The sequence below is a fragment of the Benincasa hispida genome, chromosome 1 (genome assembly GCF_027475165.1).
Source record: "Benincasa hispida cultivar pf3 chromosome 1, pf3_genome.v1.1, whole genome shotgun sequence".
Classification (NCBI taxonomy): Eukaryota; Viridiplantae; Streptophyta; class Magnoliopsida; order Cucurbitales; family Cucurbitaceae; genus Benincasa; species Benincasa hispida.
In genome coordinates, this window is record NC_143478.1 from 69,421,480 (window position 1) to 69,444,680 (window position 23,201).

The window sequence follows — 23,201 nt, forward strand, 5'->3', positions numbered from 1 at the left end:
CTTAAATAAATTTGAGTAAACACATGTATCGAAGAATATTTACATACTGTTAAAGTTCTCACACCATCATTTGATAGCTCATCTATTTGATGTATTATTTAAATGCTATCAAGGCTTTATAGTAGTTATTTCAAATATTTTAGTCATATGAAAATATGTATCAAAATATCTAAAGATATATTTAAACCTAACCATTTTATTTCCTTTAAGAAATTATACTAAATCCATAAAGATCAATTTTCAAGATCCAAGATAGGCTTAATACAATAAAGACTTTATACTTTCAATCAATTGACTATTATATATATATACTTGTATACCCATTACCATCTCCTTATGTAACCAATGTGGAACTTTGGTCGCATTCTCAATATACATTGGGCATATGCCTCAAAGGGAAATTTATATGGATAACCCCTTTTCAGGGGCATAAATAAAATTTGACTCAATGCTTAAAATCAAATGGAAAATAGTCTTCTACTTGCATTAGCCACATGTGAAATTAACTACTTGACCCCAAAACACACATGATGGCCTACCACTCGACATTGGTCTTGTTCCTTCCTCTCACATCTCATTTCTTCCACTCGCTTCTTCCTCTCGTTCCTCAATTTATGTCGCCTCCTTCTTTTTCAGTTCGCTTCTTTATTATCGTTCTTTCTCCTTGATCTTGCTCCAGTGTGATAACGCACTCCTTAATAATGAATGGTGATAATTGTACCAAGCATTTCTTCTCACTTACGATTTCATCCTATATGCTTCAAGGCATCCATAGAACCTCAGCCACCATGGAGAGACCTTGGCCATGGATACCTTCATCCAACCAATCGAGTACCATTGAATAGCTCGTCTCTGAAATAGCATCTACCTACAAGAACTAGGGTTTCTTCTAGGTATTCAACCAAGTGGAGGAAGGAAGAAAAAACAAGATAAAGGTGCGAGAGGCAGGAGGAAGAAACAAGATCCATGTTCAAGTGTCAATTCATCAAGTATAGTCATGGATTGAATTGGTGATTTCATAACACGCTTGTGTGAGTAGAAGACCAAATTTCATTTGATTTTAAATGTGGTTTGGACTTCTAAAAATAGGTCATTAGTGCCGGTTTCAATTCGTGGTTAATAGGCAGCCTATTATTTGTTTATATCTATTGTGGTGAAGATAGGAGTCAATCTAAGCATAAGTTACCACCATCAAGAAAGATCATATACAAAAGGCATTTACAACTATCAACATTGTTGGCTAACAACCTACTCCACAGCTAGAAATGAAAGAGAATGAATACGTTTTTGTTGCAATTGTCAATAGAATTAACAAAGGAGAAAGTCTAGTCAAGAATTTGACATCCCAACTTCCTTACTAAAGTGAGCATCTTCAGTATACAGCCAGATGTCAGTTCCATTTTGACATAGTAAAAATTTGCCCTTCTTTGCTGTTTCCTTTGTTGGTTGTTCTATCCACAGGCTTTTTCTTCACAATCATCCCAAGTTAGTCATTGAATTCAAGAGGGAACTAATATCCGGTGTTACAATGACTCGTTTGCCGATGTCTCCGAGATCGCAGCACTGTCCCTCTTTAGTGTTGATTGCTACAACATGTTGAAGAAAACTGCAGTCTGAACCAGAAGAAACCTGCAACGGCCACAAAAGAGAACCAAATAAAATCACAATGTATGATCTCTAAATTACATGAACTCGACGATGCTTGATTTCGGTCATAGAAAGCTAACGACATTACTCACGTCATAAAGAGTATCTCCTAGCCTCAACTTAATAGCTCCACTCTTGTATATCAATAGTTTCCCCATACATCCAGCAGACAGTTTCTTCAAATCGCCGAGCTCAGATGAGCCCATGCTCTTTGAAGATCTCAAATTTCCTACTTTCTCCTTTCCCGTTGCAGTAGATGATTGTTTGGGTAAAGGAAGACGTGCAGGAAGCTGAAAAAAGTACTTAGTATTCTCTGTTTTTTCATCCTGTGTCAAAACACAACCGTATTATAACTAGATTCTGCATAAAGAAATAACTACCGGTTAATATATGAAATAAGCCACAGTTATCAATCAATTCACCAACCAGCAATCCAAGATCCAAGGCAGGTATTACAGAGTCCTCGTCATACTCTCGATCCGTCGCATCCTGCCCAAACTCAGCTTCATCAAGTTGTTCTAAATCCAACAAAAGGCAGGAGAGTTAGCTGAACTATAGAACAAAGCCAGAGTGATCCTCCACCAAGGTAAAAAGTTTATTTCAGCATAAATGAACAATCCCTTATCTAAGGACTCATAAAGGTCTGCTTTTGTTTTCAAGATTGATTATAAGCATTCAGAGCGATTAATTATGAAAACCACTTTTGTCATTTTAAGAATTACTCCAAAACATACTTCTAATGATTCAAAATCAATTTTGATTATATATAAATTGGCAGTTGAAGTGTAAAATCAAGACAACTTTGAACCTGACAAAAGTTATTTGAATCATTTCAAAATCACTCACAAACATGCCTTCTTAGATGCCTTAGAGATCATTTTGTAACATAAATCACTTTTCACAAACCAAAAAATAAAGGTGGACAATGTGATAATTCTGCTATTCCTCACTGGGGAAAGATTAGACATACCAGGGTCTCCAGAGTAAGGCATCCGTATAGGAAGTGTGGTAGGATAATTAGAATTATGGTAATCCTGAAAAGGTATCATGAAATCAGGAAGTTAATCTTTGTGTGTGTGCCAACAGTGAGATAGAGAAAGAGAGCTTACCCAAGGTTCTTTGTAATCCTTCTTGGTCTTGGTTACTATAGCCGAACTAGAGGATTCGGCTATTCCATCTTTAGTTTTTTTATCGAAAATTTTCCCATTTTCTTCAACATCCATAGGCAGAGGCAAGATAAACTCCTCATCTTCATCAACATCAGGCTCAATGTCATTTTTTCTGCTACTGTTTTCTACTTTGGGAACTCCATATGTTCTAATGGAAGATGATGTTGATGCCGCACCGGGACCGAATGCAACTTGCACTGAAGCTGCAGATATGCACATGAAAAATAGAGATCATGTAAAGGCAACAATGGAAATTTCATCTTTTATCTTCATCTTCCCATGCTAAAAACTTGGGATTTTCTTTTCTCAAGCTTTTATAGTCCGCTGTGACAACAAATTATTGAATCGTTGATGTAGATTCAAAATCTGTATGCCACTAATAATCATTAGATGCAAATTTAGGTACTTTTAAAATTTCTCCGTTATACATTCAACTATGCAAAGTCGTCAACCACATCGTCGCAGCCGACTATCTTACGAATGAAAACAAATCCCAGGAGGACAATACAGAGCTATTGATATTAATTCAAAATTTTTTAAATAAGCTTTACATTTTCTTTGGACCTTGTTCCCTCGTTTTCCGAGATTCTCCTGCAAAGTGGAAAGAAAGTGAAAATAAAACATTATGAGTCCATAGTTTTAACTTTGAACTTAAATAGCCATTAGAAGTCCATAGTTTTAACTTTGACGCCTAAACTAAAACTCGTAACCCAAAAGCTAATTGATAAATCACTATTCATGAAAGAAAGAATCCAAAATAGAGTAAAGACAATGCTCAAATGTAGCCCAAACATTCAAAACTTATCTACAAAACCAATTAGTAAAATCAAACTCAACTACAGCAACAAAATGTTCAAACATAGTTTCAGAAACAAACACCAAACTTAAATGTACTTCAGCTGTTCAAACAACTGAAAATCAATTTACAAATAGCTAAACGAATTAAAGTACTATATCGTGATTAACAGGTAGTTTGGATCTCCAGCGCTCACATATTATTTTACTAATTAAAAAAATTAAAATAAAACTAAATTTGAGGTTAACAGGTACAAAGTGTTCTTCTTCCTAATAAGAAACAAACACTATCCTCTCTGTATAGTGTCTCTAATATAATCATACTATATAAATACATATTTTGGCTTCTTATATAAATAAATAAATAAATACGAGTTAAAACACAATACATGAACTTTTGAGCTTTTTGCATGACTTAAAAAAAAATTTAAAATCCATGCATCTACTAGTTATAAAATTTAAAATTTAAGGCACCTTTATATCTAATACTCTAAATAATTTTTAAACATTTTTTAATTGGAAATAACCAATTATACACAAAACTAAAAGTTTCGAGACCAATAGATATAAAGCTAGAAGTTTAATGTCTAAAATTGTAATTTAACCTAAAAAAACAATTTGAGTTCAATCATTGTATGGAGAAAATTAAACCATCAATGTTTTGAATCCTAATAGTGTCTTATATGCTAAATTATACATTACATAGATTAAAAACTAACATTAGTGAATGTCATGTGGTCATATAACACCCAGCAAGATTTCTTTTTTTACCACGATAGTATATAAAATTTTTCATATTTACTAACATAAAAGTAGCATTTAAGAATTATGTGGGCCATGAAACAAATAAAGAATAAATTAATATATAATTGGATAAATTATCAAAATTATGAAAGAGAGTAGTAGTATTGTACGACCCGATTCTCGTTAAAAGTTAAATTAAGAAAGGTCGTCGTACACGTGTCAACTAAACACACAAATTTTCCTCCAAAATTAATTTAAGATTAAAATATCATTTTGCTCTGTACTTTAAAATTTGTTCAATTTTAGTCCACATTCGATGTTCAATTTTAATCCACATACTTTTAATCAATCTTACATTTAATCTTTCAAAGTTAACTTTTATTTTAATTTACTAAATAATAATAATAATAATAGTATAATTTTAATACAACAGAATCTAAAATGTTTTAAAAGTACGTAGACTAAAATTGAACAATTAAAAATATATACTCAAATTGAACAAACTGCAAATTTTAGGGATAAAATGATGTTTTAACCATAATTTAATTTAAGTTTAAATATTACTTTGGTCCTTATACTTTTGTTTTTAGTTCATTCATGTTCCTATACTTTCAAAATGTTCATTTTAGTCCTTATACTTTTAACTTTGGTTCATTTTGGTCATAATACCTTCAAAATATTCATTTTGGTCCTTCTACTTTCAAAAAGTAACCATTTTAGTCCTTTCATTTTTATTTTTACTTCATTTTTAAGATAACAAAATAGTCACGATGAAAATGAATATTCTAAAGTACATTGACCCAAATGAATTAAAATAAAAAATAGAACAAAATCAACCATTTAAAACTAACTAAAATGAACTTATTTAAACCTTTAATTTATTTTCCAAGAGAAACCCCGAACAGTTCTTCGAAAAAGGAAAAAGGAAAAAACGCTGTCCGAGAGTGAATTCATTTCTATAAAACAATTTTCTCGGGAACCAAACGGAAACCAGTAGTAGAAGCGTCGCTCACAACTAAGAACAAAAAAAAAACTTCCAAATGTTTTATCCACAAATCTCAAATCCTCCAAAGCTAAACTTAGAACAGAAAATCATCTAAACATCAAACCAAAAAATACACAGAAGTAATCGAAAATCAAAGAAAACAACAAAGAAGCTTACCGTTGCACGGCGTAAGAGGTACCGAGTTTGAGCAACATAACCATCACCATCTTCATCTTCACTGCAATTCGCCAAACAAATTAGGTTTTTGCAAATTCAGAAACTAAAATGTGGAAGAAGATGATATTCAGAGGATTACATTTTTTGAACCGGCGGTGGCCTTCTGCGCGGTGCGGATTTTGGGGCGAATTTGACCTACAGAAGGAAGAAAGAGAGAGCGAGAAGAGTTTAGATCCAAATCGAGTTAAATATGAACAAGAAGCAAACAATATTTAGCTGTAATTTGAAAATTATATTGATTACCTTTCTGCGTGGAGGAGATGAATCGGGATTCTTCATGAGCTCGAGGTTGAAGATGACGAAGGGAGAAGGGAAAAAAATGGAGAAATGAGAAAAGGGAAGGATCGAACCCTAGATCGGGGGAATGAAGAAATGATGTATTGCCAAGGAAGCCGAATTGATTACACAAGACCAGGCTTGAACTTTAATAATAACTATATTGACAAACAAATTAGCCCCTAGAAATATTTTTAGTTTAAAAAACACTTTTAGTCCATAAGATTACACCATTTTATTTTTTATTTTTATTTTAAAAAATTAAGCCTATGAATACTATTTTCATCTCTAAATTTCTTCTTTTGGTATATATTTTTTACCAATGGTTTAAAAAAACAAGCCAAATTTTGAGAACTAAAAAAACAGCTTTCAAAAAGTTCTTTTTGTCTTTGAAATTTGGCAAAGAATTCAACTATTATACTTATATATATGCAGATTATTGTAAGAAATATAGATGAAATATGCTTAATTTTCAAAAACTAAAACAAAAAATCAAATGATTAACAAACGGAGCCTAAATTTTTATGAAGGTAATAATTTATTCCATTAACTTTTGAATTGACTTAAGAAAAAAATTGTTTTTCAAAAAACTCATTTTTAATTTTGACAAAAGTTGTTGAAAACACACTTAAAAAAAACTATTTTGATTGTTTATGAAACACTTTAATTTAAAAAATAAATTATTTTAGAAAAAATCGAACACTCGGAAATGCATTCCAAATACACCCTTAATCCCCATACTTTCAATTTTATAACAATTTAACCCCTAAACTTTATTACCTAATAATTTAGGTCTTATATTTTCAAATTTGTGATAATCTAGTCACTAACCTAAAATTGTATATATATATATACGCATATGAAATTATATGTCAATTATTTTTAATTATATTTTGATATAGACTTTGTATTTTAAAAAAATGTTGAAATGCTAATTAGTTTATTGGTTAATTTATGCAAAAAAAATCATTAAATCTTAATCCTAATTTTTACAATAGGGACTAAAGCGTTACAAACCAAAATTCAATTACTAAATTGTTACTTCTATTAAAGCTCAGGGACCGAAAATAATTTATATTCTTTTCTCCATCTAACTTTCAAATTTATAAATCTATTTCATAAATTTTATTTTTTTAAATTTTCAAAAAAATTAATATAAGATTTAAAGTTTAGAATATATTAAACACACAATTTAAAACTCTCCATGATAGAGGGATTAAATTTTAGAATATTTTAAAATTTTATAGGTCTATTAAACGAGACAAATTAAAAGAACATTTTTAAAAGTTTAAAAATCAGATAAATACGTACTTCGGAGTTTAGAAACTAATTATAATAGAGAATTTGAGAATCTTTAGTTTAATATCTTCCCCAATGGTGTAGATATATTTTTGTGTTTTATTTGGATTTCATGTTTTTTTTTTTTTAACAATATGAAACCTTTAATTTGAAGTTGATAGTCTGGAGGAGAAATTGTGAATACAATTCTACATTTATATTAATGTGGTCTATGTAAGTACTCAACAACCCTATGAGTTTTTCTAAATTACAAACTTTATGGTTACATTTTTTAAGTTTTAAATAAGTTTAAGTAGGGGAGAAAATAGTTAATATCGTACATTTTTGTCGAATACATATAGAGGAGAACAAAATTGTTTATGCTAATGTACCTTCGACATCCTCTCAAGGTGTCCTTTATGAAAACTTGGAAAGAAACATTTCGATATTGTATTCTCCCTCACATTTTTATTGATTATTGAGTGTGTATTTTATGTTTGCTAGATATACCATTATCTTATTTATTTTTTATATTTTTCAATAAAAAAGGTTATAGCTATACATGGTTATATTTAAGATCGCTAATCTTTTTCACGTAAACCTTGGCAAAAGTAAATGAAATATTTATAGAATTTTTTTTACCAACAATGTGAGTGAAAGATTAAAACCTTTAAACGGTTGATTGATAGATATATCTTAATCAATTTAATTATTTTAAGCTCGCGCTACATGATTTTCAAAATTATATTTATAGTATATGATAAAACCAGAAATCAATCTTCAAAATTCAATATTTATGTGAAGAAATGATAGTACAAATCGATATGTTATAGGACATTAACCTACATCAATTACAATTTCCTACTATGCCAATTCAAGGATCATAGATAAATCACGTATTGTTACTATTTCTTTACTTATTTCTAAATAGTTTTTTTATTAAAAAAAAATAGATAAGTAGCTATTTGAAGATATAATCTTTTAATGCTATCCTTCTTTGCTACACCACTGAACTTCCATCCAATCTATGAAGGTATTTGAATTGCATTTCAAATGTTTAATTTAAAAAATTAGATCATTTTAAAAAAAAATTGGAACTTTTGACAACCATTCAAAATAACTTTTGAATTGTATTTTCAACTATTTTTGTCAACTGTGTTTAAATAAAAATTTCTCAAATCAATCAAATAAGACCCTATGATTTGATTTGTTAAGATGAGAAATTTATTTTCCCTTTTTTATGCTAAAATAGATAAAATTGTTTTCAATAGACTCGAACAAATGAAGATCATTTTAACATTTGTATTCCTACCATATCTAAATTTTCAATGAGCAACTCCTTGCGATCACCAACAAATGCTTAACATCAATGCATGCTAAGGATCAAGATGTACGTAATCTAAATCATCCAATCCCAATTTGTACTAAACCTCTTAACATTTGTCCATCTATTTTGAAATAAAAATTAATCAACCTTTAATTGAGGATAAAATGTCTTGGCCAAAAATAAAAAATAGTATATGATAGTTGAACTATACAACTTCTCTTATTATATAGGTTCTAAATTTTGTTAACACATTAGAAATAGAATCACATTCTAGCCATTGAACTCAAAATTCAAAAGAAACAAAAAAAATAAATAAAGATCACATTACCTAAAAGAATAAGAACCATGGGCGTAAATAACTTCAATATCTATGGTTTTCTTTTCTTTGTTCCCCATTTTCTCAAATTATGGACGCCTATTATCCCCCAATCTGCCACTACTACTTCCCCAAATATTTAACAAGCTCTCTCCGAAAACTCTGGTCAAATTTCATTTATAATGTACTCGGATGTAATTTTTTAAAGGTTAAAATCACTTACGTTGTATCAAAAACTACTTTGAAACGCCTCTAACAATTAAAAATTAATTTAGTACTTAAAAATTTCATATTGACGAAAAAGCATCATTCAAAATAATGTTAAAATTGCCCAAAAAAAAAAAAGGTTAAAAATTTTAAAATGACAGTCTAACCCTTTCAAAATCACCCAAAAACATGATATTCCTTATCCACCAATCTATGCACATTTTCAAATAATAATTGTGTTCCTTTCTTCGCTAACTATGTAAATTGCAATCAACACCATCAAATTATCAGAAACCAAATGGCCTGTCAGAAGCCTAAAATAATAAAACGTGGATCATTGGATATAGAATACAACAAGAACGAACACAGGATAGCATACATCTTACAGACTATCAAAAGGCAACTCAGAAGAGAATGGTTTCAATACGATTGAAGTTCTCATCACTTTCACCAACTTAAAAGGCATATTTTCTTGTATGTCACTATTATGTCCACGTTCAATTTTGATGGAATGAAAATCCCATTTAAAAGAGAAGTCAAACTAAAAAAAATTAACCAAAATCACTCCAAAACATACTCTTAACCAACTAGCTTGACTATAATGAGCATGATGAAAAATGAATGGGAACGTATAAAATTTTTGGTCTCCAGGCATGTAACTTCACTGCAAGTTTATCATATTGATAAACCAAAGATGATCCATGCAGAAGAAAGATAGAAATGGTTATAAGACTCCAAGAGTAACAACACCAAGTAATACAACTCTCCCAAGGGTAATATTTGCAATTAACATTACCCTCAAAACACCAACCACATCCACCAACGCATGAGATTCCTGTTATGAAACAGAGAATTGTAAATCAAATTCTTCATCAGCAAGAATCCACAACCTCCGTGGCAGACACAGCAGGAACCACCCAGTGCCACTTTTATCATCTAATAATGACGATTAACATTAAGAACTCACAATCGTTAGCAAAGTCATAAAAACATCTCAGGAAAATCCTAATAATCATCCTCTAGAGACACAGCCTTTCTTGTCTCGAAGATTTAAGCCCATTAAATTGTAGTTTATTCCTACAAATACCTAAACGATGCACAAAAGGGAAATAAAACCCTCACAAAAGAAAGCATAAGAAACTTTGAGGATGGAGTTTTCCTTGATAGATTACTCTCCTTGTTATTCACAACTGTGACCACCACAATCAACTGGCATATATTCTAAAGGTAATCTATTGTAAGTGGGAACTTCATGTATCAAGACAAATGCCCGATTCCTATTTTTCAGACGGAAAATTGAAACTTTGGGAGAGTCGAGAAAAACTTCCATTACTCTACAGAATCGGAGGTGTAATCTATTGAGCAAAACAAAGAGGATATGGATAATTTAACAAAAGCATCCCTGGCACAAGAACACGACCAGCGATACATGCTAATCTGACAAGAACTTAAAAAGTCACGAGAAGCCTGTTGAATAGGGCCAACCAACTTTGGGAAGTTGACGACTTTGAAGTCACAAAAAGCTACATGATTCAGTAGCATCACTTATTTCCGGAGAACATATATGAGACCTTATCATTATTATTAAATACAATCTTTATTTTGTTAATTAATTAAAGGTAGTCACCTATTGCTTAAAATTCTACAGTAGTATTTTTTTTTGTGCTTCTCCATGATTCAACAATAGAGAGGAGACTATTACCCATTCCCGGGGTATTTTCAAGACTCTCAAAGGAATAACTGGAATGTAAGTACGAAAAGAGCACAAAAAATATATTGCTCTTGAACAAAATAAAAGTTGTAATTAATAATAATGATAAGACATCATGTATGTTCTTCGGAAACCATGATGGTACTCAAACCACTTGGCAACACTTGTTTGGATTCTCCAATCATACTAAAGAAGTACCCATCGTCCATCAACAAAACTAATCTCTTCATGGAATGTATAGTATCAGACTTTAGCTCCATATAATCATATAGACAACATAAAATATCAGAGAAAAATCAGGAGCTGAATTCAGTAGGATCGACTCAATTTGAACTTAATAATCTACTACACGAACCACAGAACTTGACTCAAGTTGTTAGTCTCTTGAACCCTATCACTATCCAACTGAATGAACAAGTCGACACAAAATAGTTAAAGACGCCAAAAGAAGTTACCTAGCACTTGGCCACAAGCCAACAAATATTTAGCAATCAATATAATATACAAACTGACTAGCCTGTAGTTTAACAAGTCCGACATCTTTAACCTGCCATAAGAGAACTGGAAAAAGTGATCAGAATATATTATAAACGTGAAGAAAGGATAAAGACACTATAAATCAAGATAATTTTTCCACATACCCCCATGTGTCAAAACTGTAAGTCACGATCCCTTCAAGATGGATTGATGGAAGGCATGAAGAATACCATCACCACCACCACCACCATAATACTAAACTAATTTAGAACCCTCAAAACAGGAAGCATATTATGCTGAACAGAAACATGTTAGCCCAAGCAATCAACATACATCGACTAGAAGAAATGTTAAATCAATTCTTCCATCTACCACACCATTCACATGGAAATTGAGGGCAAGATTACCTGGTGGATCAATTGATGGAAGGCATCAACACCATGACAATAAGGGATTAGTTAGAACAGTCAAAACAGGAAGCAATGATCAATAAACTGTTAGGATAAGCAACAAGTATGAATCAAGAAGTATCATTACCTAAATCTGTGAAGTAGGTAATGAAGAAAGTAATAATAATAATAGTAATATAAGAGCAAAAATTAACCAGATATTGTTAGATAGCAAATGCATAAGGAACAGAACCAAATCCTTCAATAATACGCTCAAATTTTGCTCCTTCAATACAAGGCAATGTGACAAGGACTTCTAGCCTGAATCTCTGCAAATGTCAAGACAGTACAGCAAGGTTAAAGAGGTGAGTCCCAAACTTCCAACAAAGTCATGGCAAGAGGTAAGTAATCAGCTCCAAGAAACATCAGTCCTGTAAAATTTTACATGATACCATTGGATGATTAATAACTGCGAGACCAGCAACAAATATACATCGCCAAAAAAAAGTAATAACAAAACTACAAATTATATTAATGGGAAAGGTGAGTGCACTTTCACACCCAATTCCAACAATGTGAGGACAGCAGATCAATTGGAGCAGAGAAAACGACACATATAAGCCACATCATTCCCAATATTCATCAGCATGTTAGAGGAGAGCAGATATAGGAAAGAAAGCAGTATGTGCCTAGTAACCTATTTTATCTTGTCTACGATAAGTGCAGAAAAAGGAAGTAATTGCTTTGATAATCTTTAAAGAGTTTCAATTATACCCCTTATATATTGGTTTTTTAAATTAAGTCCTTATTGTCAAAAAAACATAAAAATTAACCAATTGGAATGAAAATACTATATAATTTTAATTAGATAAAATAGACCTCACTCGCCCATAAAATCAAATTTGAGGGCAGATTTATATGTTGAAATACTTTTTAAGATGACTTGAAAATAAATATTCCAAAAAATGTACTACAATTCTAGATATGCTCCATAAGTGGAACTTTTTTAACCATACTTGCAAAAGCTAGGAGAATGAAAACAATGCCAAATAATTAGCAGCCCTGTGTTTCATAATAACTTCTTTTAAATAAATCAAAATTATGTGGACCAAATATATATATTTTTTAATATATAAAAACCAGATATGTGTTAACAAACAAAAACAATATTCTATTCCTACAGCAGTATGATCCCTCCACATCCAGGGCTACAGAGATAACTCGATCCTGTTTGGCTGTTCAAAAATCAGAACTTATCCTACTGGAGGGAGAAACATATAAAAATTGATTAGTAAAAAAAACCAGTTAGGAATTAGAAAAATGGAAGTTAGAAATTAAACACCAAGAAGAAGAGAAACCCAACAACGTTAGTTTCACCAGATGATTGATTTTCTTTTTTTTTTTTCAAGGGTTCAAAATTGTGGAAATGAACCCGTCTCATAGAAGTAAGTTCAACCAGGCTTTATAAAAACAATAAAGAGAAAGTTTCAACATACCTCCTCCAAATTCAAGCATGCTCAACCAGAACTCGAATCATTTCATATCTGCCATGAACTTTTCGTATTCGGCATCTGCACCTGAAGCTGTCTTCTCTGCAGAAGGCATGGGAGGAGGCATTGGAGGATTCGTAGCCCAAGGAGCACTCCCGCTGGGTGGCTGAGGTTGATCTGTACTTGATGTCGACATGGGCAACGGATGAGTAGAGACTGCACTATAATAAGGCGAATAACCATACGAAGGCGGGTAAGAGGGTTGAGCAGTTGGTGGCATCGAATATAAAGTGCTCCCATATGCTGCAGTTTGTAATGGCTGACTAGTAGGATTTTCAGATGGCAATCCTGGAGGAAAACTCTGTTGTGCTTCACCTGAAGTCACAGGTTGAGATGGAGCACCAGGAGGACCTGTCTGAACCTGAGGATACGGAACTCCATAAGGAGGCATGACCTGACCTTGAACAGCCGGATAGACGTTAGAACCTGGAGGTGGAGGGGGATAAGAAGCATATGGAGAAGGAACCGGAGGACCCCATGGAACCGGAGTTCCTGTATAACTTGAAGGTGGAGGAACATTCCCAAGAGGACCACCCGGCATAAACTGCTGGGATGGATAAACACCAACAGGCTGACTTGAAACAGGATAAGTGGGCACAGTCGATGCTGGAGGGCAAGGAGGCACAGTAGGCTGCGGCGGCTTGCCAGCAACTCTAACAGCAATTGTTCGGCCCTCTAGACGATAACCATTCATGCTGGCAATTGCATTATTAGCCATCTGAACATCAGAATACTTCACAAATCCATAACCTTTGCTCAATCCAGAAACCCGATCCTTAATAACCTTAGCCATCACAATATCACCAAATGTTGAAAATAATCTAATCAAACCATCATCATCAAAAGTCGGAGGCAAATAACCTATATACAAGTTTGTATCATCATATTCCTTAGCAGGCTTCACTCCATTCGCACCAACGCTTGCTTGTGGTGTACTGCTAGCACTAGTTGTATTGTTAGCCCAAGGAGGGTTGCTTCCTGAAGTCCCAGAACCTATTGCCAATGTAGGGGTCTGCTTGGTTGCTGATTCGGGAATCGTACCTCCTAACTCTGCCAAGAAATTTTGATATTCATCATCCATTTTTTTCCCAGTTGTCCCCTTCACTGGGCAATCAATTGTTGGATGCCCACCATCACCACATATTTTACAGAGTACATCACTCTTGAATGTCGACGTCCGCGATGGACAAGCATATTGACGGTGGCCAGCCTCGCCACACAACCTACAGAATTCTTCATCCCTAATAGTTCCGTTCAAGGCAGCAAGTTCCCTAAGCTGCTGCCTCTTATGCTCATTCAATACCTCATCAACAGGCTGTAAGAGCTTCTCTACCATTTCCGCCGCAGCTTCTAGTGATTCCTGCGTTTCAGCCTCGACTAGAACATGCAAATCCTCGTTCTCTGCTGGATCATGCTTTAAGTCCCTCTTCTGTTGCAGTCTACCTTCTTTTACAGACCCTTTGCCCCTAATTACAATTTTTGCACCAGTTTGTTTCTCCATCCTCTTCTGGGTATTACCTCTAGGACCAATAATCAGCCCAATAAAATTGTAACCTGGGTATTCCTTCATCGGTATATAAAGCTTCTTCTGAAGCTTCGGTGGCCTATAATCTGCTGGGGGCTTAAAAGCAGGATTCTTCTTGATTATTTGAGAAATTATCTCTTGTCTCTCTGTGTTCAATTTTTCTCGGGCACGATACTCCCTAGTATTAATTCTTATTCCCATATTGTCATATATTGGCTCGGGGGAAGGCGAACGAGCACCTTCAGGCCGATCATCCAACGGCATACCAGATTGAAGCATTCTACTAATTTCTAGAAGCCTACTATTCAAAGCTTGAATTTCAGGATCGAACTCAATACCTCCCATAAAATCAGGAAGTTGAATTACAGGCTTGGGATCATCATCAGCCCATCGGGACTTCCTCTTCCGCGTACCGCTCCCAGATTCACCGCCACTCTGATCATTACTCTCAGGCTGCGGGTCCCATCGGCTCCGACGTCGGCGCCTACTGGTGGTCTCCTCTTCACCACCGGAGAAGTCCTTATCGGTGCCACTATGAGTGTTTGTAAATCCATTCTCCGACACCAGCGGCCTCTGAATCTCCACCTTTGGCACATGATTGACACCATCAGCCGCTTGTTTTTCCGCATGTCCGTTTCCAGAACTAAACCCCGGATTTTCACCTTGGGAATCCTTAATTTCTTTCCCCGGAAATAAGGAGTTGGGCGGCAGAGAAGAGTCGCGATCGTGGTCTTCGAAATTTTCGGGAGTAGAATAATCAGGAGGATAAGGAACCAGGGTTTCAATGGCGGAATTAGGGTTAGGGTTTGGGTTGATAGATTCCATGTGGAGTTTCTCTAAGGGGAGAAGAAGAGACCGAGGAGAGAAAGAAAGAAATCGTTCCGCTGTTTACAAGAAACCCTGACTGAAGGCTTAAGCGTGCGTTTTGATAGGACGTGGTGATAGGGTCCACGATTTATAGGCCGTTCCAAAACCGCCACAAAAAAATAAATAGATTCTTATTATAAATATCATAAAAATAGATATTCAATACATAAAAGTTATGGATCATTTTTCATGTTATTCGTATTTCGTAATAATTCATGTTTAGTACAAATGTAAGTCCACATCGTATTATGTACATTGATGAGAATAAAAAAATATATAATGTATTTTTTTGTTTTATAAAATCATATTTTCTATTTCTATTATTCCCATTTTCATAAAATTATAATTTCAGTTATTTTTAATTTATTTATTTACAAGTTTAGTTATATTTTAATATTATTATATTTTATTTATTTATTATTATTATATTATATTTTCTCCATATTCGTTGTGTTCCATTGTGCTCTTCAATTTCACAACACAGCACAAACTCCGTTGCTTCCATCGCTGAAGGTAAGTCCTAAAGGTATGTCATTTTTTCCCTCTTTATTATAATTAATAAAATAAATGTTATTTTTGTAACACCCCGATTTATTTTTTAATTAAGCTTTAATTTATTTTGTAATCAAACTTTAATTTATGTTGGACTACTTGGATAAATTGGAATCTGAGATTTATGTATTTGGCTAAGTTAAAATACAATTTAATTATTTAGAATTAATTAAGTTTTAATTTGACTTGGAGATTTGATTATTTATGGAGATAATTCAATTTGTTTGATGGAAGTTTTAAAAGAAGAAAATATATACTTTTTGGAAAATGAATGGGGAATTTGGAATTTAAAAGGAAAAGAAAAGGAGTTTTAAGTGATATATAAATATATATATATATATATATATATATATATATACACACACATGTGGGAAAGGAAAAAAGAAGAAAATAAATTAGAATTTCCCTCTCTCTCTTCAGCCACGCACAGACCCCCCTAAACCCTTTTCGTCGCTGCTGTGAACATTCAAGCGAGAAAAGTCGCCACCTCGTCTCGTCGCCGTCGTCGAAGCCAACGTCGCCATCCTCTAGCCACACTGCGCCTGACGCCATCTCGTCTGGGTCTTCGCCGAACGCAGACAACCCCTCGGCGTCCATCAATCGGAGCCCACGCGCGCCTCTCCCCTCGCCAGCAGTTCGCGCTGCCACTCGACACCTGTCGTCGCTTGCTGTCGTGGATTGGTGTGTTATGCCAGAATTTTGGAGTTACAGGTAAGTTCTTAATGGATTTTGACAATGAGTTTTAGATATCTTGGATGCCCATTAAGTTTTGATATTGTTTGGTTAACGTTCAGTGCAACCAGAGTTTGGATTGAAGATTGGGCCATTCCAAGTTGTCCAGCGTTACAAGGATTGATTTTTTGGAGGATTTTTGGTAAGTTTTATGGTGTTTTATGAGTTTTCTTTAAATGTATTGATTGCCCATTTAGTTCGGCTTGAATTTAAGGTTACCCATAATGTTTTGGATGCATGATTTTAGATCGTGGTCGCTAAATTAAATTTAGCAATGTATGTTTTAGGATTGATTCAAGTTTTCCAAAGGTTTTAAGGAAGATTAATTTCGTAGACTAATATTCGTGACCAAATTTGAGGTAAGTGGTACTATTACCGATGCCTTCGTGCCAGGCGGCCTAGATTAGATTTTCAAAGTTAATTTATGGACTCTAGAAGCCTGATTTTGTCTTTGTGATATACTTGTTGCATGACAATTATGAGTATCATGAGCATGTTTGAATTTCTAAACAGTACTGAAATTATGTATGTGATGCAGGATTAGATCAATAGGGTAGTTTACCGTCTCGCCTTGATGCATGTTTTATTTCAAAGGACCAACGGGTCTAGTTTCATGTTTGACGGTGTGCCTTCGGACCGCTAAACATGCGTGAATCTATAGGTTCACGTTCATGTTACTTTTCCATATTTGACGGTGTGCCTTCGGGCCACTAGACATACGTGAATCGATAGGTTTACATTCATGTTACTTTTCCATGTTTGACGGTGTGCCTTTGGGCTGCTAGACATACATGAATTAACAGGTTCACGTTCATGTTACCTTTCCATATTTGACGGTATGCCTTCGGATCGCTAGACATGCGTTAATCGACAGGATCACGTTCATGTTACTTTTCCATATTAGACGGTGTGCTATCAAGCAATTAAACATGCAAGTCAAGGCAAGATAGTACGTCATTTGGTTTCTTCTCATTATCTGAGACAGTTGTAGCATAGCCTGATCTTGGTAATAGGATCACTTACTGAGTATTTTGTACTCAACCTTTATCTTTACATGTTTTTCAGGTAAGGGCAAGGATACTCTTACTGAGTATTTTGTACTCAACCTTTATCTTTACATGTTTTTCAGGTAAGAGCAAGGATACTCGGGCGACTGACAAGAGGAATCCGTGACAGTACCAAAGAAACTAAAAACGCTTCCGCATTTGAACCTTTATGTCTTCTTATGTTTTTATCTTTTTTCTATTTTTTATTTATTTGTTTATTACATGTTAAGGGCTACCCCAGATCAAACGATTTGAAATCTTGAGCTAAAGTCAAAATAGTTTCTTTATACACTTAAGCAGTCCAAAATCCTATTATTTTATGTTTCCCTCAATGTGAACATTTATGCATGCATGCAGTAACGATTCCCCTTTTTAGTTGTCCTAAGAAGTCGGGTTGTTACAATTTTGCATATTTAGTACATATTAAATTTGTAATATAAATACAATATTTTGTGACAGTATTGCTATGACAAACCTTACAAAATTAGAATTCGCAGCTCTTGACATTAATGGCAATAATTATTTGTCATGGGTGCTCAATGTCGAAATTCACATGGATGCTATGAACTTGAGAGAAACAATTAAAAACGGAAATACGACATCCAACAAGATCAAAGCAAACGCTATGATTTTCCTTCGTCATCATCTCCACGAGGGATTAAAAATAGAGCATCTTACAATAAAAGACCCCCGTATCTTGTATGATAATCAAAAGACAGTTATTATTTCTGAAGCCCGTTATGAGTGGGTGCATTTAAGGCTACACGATTTTAAATCAGTAAGTGAATTCCACATTATTTAAAATCAGTTCAAATTTGTTGTTATATGGAGAAAAAAATACCGATGTTGATATGTTAGAGAAGACATTTTATACACTTCATGTCTCGAATATGCTCCTATAGCAGTAATATCAAGAGAAGAGTTTTAAACAGTATTCTGAATTAATATCATGTCTTTTCGTGGCCGAACAAAATAACAAGTTATTGTCATAAATTTCAACCAACTAGAACGACACCATTCCCTGAAGTGAATGTTGTGAATTTTAATAATAATCGTGGTCGAGGTCATGGTTGCGATCGAGGTCGTGACCGTGGCAGAGGAAGAAATAATTATTATTTTCATGGTGGTCATTTTAATCATTCAAATTTCAAAAGAACCATACAAAATGATGATCATAAAGGAACAGCTCCACAAGATAAGAGTTCAAAAAGTGTTGAAAATAAATGCTTCAAATGTGGAATGACTAGGCATTGGTCACGTACCTGTCGTACATCAAAACACTTAGTTGACCTCTATCAAGCCTCCCCGAAGGAAAAAGAAAAATGTAGAAACTAATTTTGCATACCAGGATAATGATATATTTGACCAATTCCATGTGATAAATTTGGATGTGGTGGACTTGTTTGAATCTTCTGAAGAGAAGATTGGCGCAGTTGATGGAACATCAAGTGTTTCTTTTGATTTTGCGAAAATCTAGACTTAATATTGCTGTTTTCTTTTATCTATCTTCATTTTTTTTAGTAACTTTTGTATATTTTAAGTGTTTTTTTTTTCTTATTGTAATTATTTTCTTTTAATGAAGAAACATAGATCATTTTCATATGTTGGGTGTTTAAAAAATAAACAAATAAGATCTATGTCTAGCAGACAATGCAACTACACACACAATACTCACAAATAAAAAATACTTTTTCAAATTAACAATGCCGAAAGCAAAAGTAAAGACAATATCAAGTTCTGCAAACTTGATTGAAGGTTTTGGAAAAGCAAATATTATTTTTCCTAAAGGAACAAAACTTATGATTGACAATGCATTGTTCTCTAGTTAATCAAAGAGAAATCTTCTAAATTTTAAAAATATACATTGCAGTGATTATCATATTGGGACTAATAGTAAGAATAATGTGAAATATCTATATATTATATCTACTGTCTCAAATGAAAAACATATATTAGAAAATTGTCTGCTTTATCTTCTGGATTGTATTATATTTATATATGATTAATTGAAACATATGCAACAATGAACCTGAAGTTCATGAATCTAGACATACTTACAATTTGACATGACCGATTAGGTCATCCAGGATCTATAATGATGAGAAGAATTATTGAGAATTCAAATGAACACTCATTGAAGAACCAGAACATTCTTCAATTTAATGAATTATCTATCATGTGATGCTTGCTCTTAAGGCAAATTAATAATTAGACCATTACTAGCTAAAGTGAGAACTGAATCACTTGCATTTTTAGAATGAATTCATGGTGATATATGTGGATCTATTAACCCACCAAGTGGACCATTTAGATATTTTATGGTATTAATAGATGCATCTAGTAGATGGTCACACGTGTGCTTATTATCAAGTCAAAATCTTGCATTTTCAAGATTACTTGCTCAAATAATTAAGTTAAGAGCACAATTTCCTGATTATACAATTAAGACCATTCGTCTTAATAATGCTAGTGAATTTACATCCTAAGCTTTTGATAATTATTGTATATCAATTGGGATAAGTATTGAACATCCTATAGCTCATGTTCATTAACAAAATGGTTTAGCAGAATCATTTATAAAACGTTTGCAATTAATTGCAATACCATTACTTATGAGAGCTAAGCTTCCTTCATCCGCATAGGGACATGCTATTTTGCATGCAACGTCATTTGTGCGCATTAGGCCAGTAACTTATCATAAGTTCTCGTCATTACAATTAGCTTATGACCATGAGCCAAATATTTCCTATCTGAGAATATTCGAGAGTGCAGTATATGTTCCAATTGCTCCACCATAACGCACTAAGATGCGTCCTCAAATGAGGTCATGAATATATGTTGGATATGATTCTCCATCAATTATTAAATATCTTGAACCCTTGACGGGTGATATATTTATTGCACGATTTACTGATTATCATTTTAACGAGACAAAATTTCCAACATATGGGGGAGGAATTAAAAAATTGAAAAAACAAATTACATGAAATGCATCATTATTGTCTCATTTAGATCCCTGTATAGATCAATGTGAACTTGAAGTTTAGAAAATAATTCATTTGCAAAATATAGCAAATCAATTACCAGATGCATTTATAGATGCAAAGAAAGTAACTAAGTCACATATACTAGCTGCAAATGTTCCATAAAAAATTGATATCCTAACACAACAAGTTGTCACTAATGAGTTTGAAACACGCGTGGTAGACCAGTGGGTTCCAAAGATAAAAATCCTTGAAAACGAAAAATAATTAATAGTGAAAAGAACTGGTTGAGGATGTAAATACCCATGAAGAAATCCTGGACATGACTAGTGAGGAAGGTGAAATACCTAAAGATAATAATGAGATTTCAATAAACTATGTCATGACAGGAAAAAGATGAAATCGAACTAATGTAATTATTGACAACATTTTTGCGTAAAATGTTGCTTTTGATATTATATTCTAAAATGAGGATCCTGAACCAAAATCTGTTGGAGAATGTCAACATAGAAAAAATTGGCTTCAATGGAAAGAAGCAATTGAGGCAGAATCAAAATCACTTTCAAAACGGCATGTTTTTGGACCAATAGTTCGAACACCAAAAGGTGACAAACCTGTGGGATACAAATGGGTATTTGTGAGAAAAAGAAATGAAAATAATGAGATCATAAGATAGAAATAAAAACTAGTTGCATAAGGTTTTTCACAAAGATCTGGTATTGATTATGAGGAGACATATTTTTTAGTGGTGGATGCAATTACACTAAGATATTTAATTGACTTTTCTGTGTTTGAAAGTTTGGATATGAATTTTATGGATGTAGTCACAACATATTTATATGGATCTCTTGATAATGATATTTATATGAGAATCCAGAAGGATTTAAGGTACCTGAAACATATACATCAAATTCCTGGGAATAGTATTCAATAAAGTTATAGAGTGTTGGTTTAAAGAGACATAGAATGGAAGAAAACAAGATCATTAAGCATTCTAATTCTTCAATTTTGGCTACAAATTAAGCATGTTCATTAATTAAGAAGAAGGTTTCATTACGTACCTTTGAAGATCATCTTCTTCAACGAGATGCAGCTGCAATTTTCTCCAATTCTTGCTATGGACCACCACTAGAGCTTCCCTACCATCCTCTAGGAGCCTTAGATTGAGTTATGGGACTCAAAACAAGCTTGAATTTGGGAAAATTGGAGGAGAGATTCACTGGTTCACCATGGTTGAAGAAGCTTTTTTCAACCCTGAAAACTTCAGCAAAATCAGGTGTTTTTGCACCCACTCAAATTTGAGTGTTTTTATCTAGGGAACTCATGCAATTCTAAACGCATGATAACATTCTAACTCCACCTTTAATTTGAGCTGGAATTTGGTAATGGAATTGTGAATAAGCTAGTTAAATTGAAAGCGAGAAAATCCCACATTTTTTGGATTTTCCATTTTCAAATTCTTTTTAATTTTTTCAATTTTTGAAAAATTTTCAAAATAAAAAATCATTATTTAATTTCAATTTTTTTATTTAAAACTGAAATTTTATTAATTTTACAAAAAAATTAATTCAATAATTAATTTTTTCTAATAAATAATAATTAATTTAACAATTTTAATTAATTCTATTAATTTAATATCAAATATTAAATTAATTTATCACGAATTCCACTACTATGAATCTCTATTCATGAAATTAATATTTAAAACACATTTAAATATTAATCGACTCTCCAATTTTGTTTAATTCTACATATAATTACTAATTCCCTTAATTTAAATTTGAACGTTTCGAATTAACTCATCACACTATTCTAAGACTTATTCCATTTGTGAGCGACCTAATGGACCTACAGATCATGGGTTCCAACGATCCGAGATTAATTGGCTAAACTCTTTACACCGAATTAACCTTTATTCGTTAACTACCGGGTCAATCTACTAAAGCCCAATAGTTGCACTCCCTTCACTGTAGATATATTGTGTCCACTCGATATAACCATAATTAGTAGGTTAACTCTTCATAGATTGTTCGTAATAACGGTTGGGTCAAATGAATGTTTTATCTTCGAGATTATCTCTTATATTTTAAGTTCCACTAATCTTCTAATGAACAATTTGTTTGTGATCCAATCAACAAATAAAATCCTTATAGAGCCAATGAGAGGGTAGGGCCCTTGTTCAAGATTCGGTGTCAGCACTTAAGGGAACAACCTCTCTACTATCCCTAAAAGTGGGTAGGAATGAATTTCATCTTGCACCTTATGTCCCCAGCTATCTACCCGGTCTTATCCCTCAAATGGGAAGTTTATTGAGTCGACGCTGTTGAGCCAACCCTCACCTATGCAAATCTAAGGATAATCCAAAATAAACAAGAGTTCATAGTTAG

General features: G+C 33.2%; 2 protein-coding genes and 1 long non-coding RNA gene across 5 annotated transcripts; 1 reads left to right on the forward strand and 2 right to left on the reverse strand.

The window, feature by feature from the left end:
* Window positions 1–1,204: 1,204 nt before the first annotated feature.
* Window positions 1,205–6,024, reverse strand: LOC120071251 (uncharacterized). The gene is made up of 9 exons (XM_039023411.2): window positions 5,821–6,024; window positions 5,657–5,712; window positions 5,518–5,578; window positions 3,368–3,407; window positions 2,757–3,019; window positions 2,618–2,681; window positions 2,074–2,165; window positions 1,740–1,973; window positions 1,205–1,629 (listed from the first exon to the last, which is right to left on the reverse strand). Exons 1-9 carry the CDS (start codon window positions 5,854–5,856, stop codon window positions 1,477–1,479), a joined length of 999 nt encoding a protein of 332 aa, XP_038879339.1. The 5' UTR covers window positions 5,857–6,024; the 3' UTR covers window positions 1,205–1,476.
* Window positions 6,025–11,652: 5,628 nt separating this feature from the next.
* Window positions 11,653–15,565, reverse strand: LOC120082034 (splicing factor-like protein). Its single transcript, XM_039037252.2, has 2 exons — window positions 13,055–15,565; window positions 11,653–11,989 (listed from the first exon to the last, which is right to left on the reverse strand). Exon 1 carries the CDS (start codon window positions 15,456–15,458, stop codon window positions 13,092–13,094), a length of 2,367 nt encoding a protein of 788 aa, XP_038893180.1. The 5' UTR covers window positions 15,459–15,565; the 3' UTR covers window positions 11,653–11,989; window positions 13,055–13,091.
* An 852-nt stretch (window positions 15,566–16,417) lies between these two features.
* LOC120067489 (uncharacterized) lies at window positions 16,418–18,137 on the forward strand. Of its 3 annotated transcripts, none has more exons than XR_005478989.2 (3): window positions 16,418–16,763; window positions 16,847–16,926; window positions 17,914–18,137. It is a non-coding gene; the product is annotated as an uncharacterized LOC120067489 (long non-coding RNA). The 3 variants fall into 3 exon arrangements; XR_016525165.1 differs by having other exon boundaries at window positions 16,435–16,763; window positions 16,847–17,790; XR_016525164.1 differs by having other exon boundaries at window positions 16,435–16,763; window positions 16,847–18,137.
* Window positions 18,138–23,201: the final 5,064 nt, after the last annotated feature.

Bases quoted from the DNA above. Each gene is read 5' to 3' on its own strand.
- LOC120082034 (XM_039037252.2), bottom strand. From the start codon at position 15,458: ATGGAATCTATCAACCCAAACCCTAACCCTAATTCCGCCATTGAAACC.
- LOC120071251 (XM_039023411.2), bottom strand. From the start codon at position 5,856: ATGAAGAATCCCGATTCATCTCCTCCACGCAGAAAG. The intron at 5,579-5,656 runs GTAATCCTCTGA...GGCGAATTGCAG, and splicing joins CCACCGCCGGTTCAAAAAAT to TGAAGATGAAGATGGTGATG. The intron at 3,408-5,517 runs GTAAGCTTCTTT...TCCACTTTGCAG, and splicing joins ACCTCTTACGCCGTGCAACG to GAGAATCTCGGAAAACGAGG.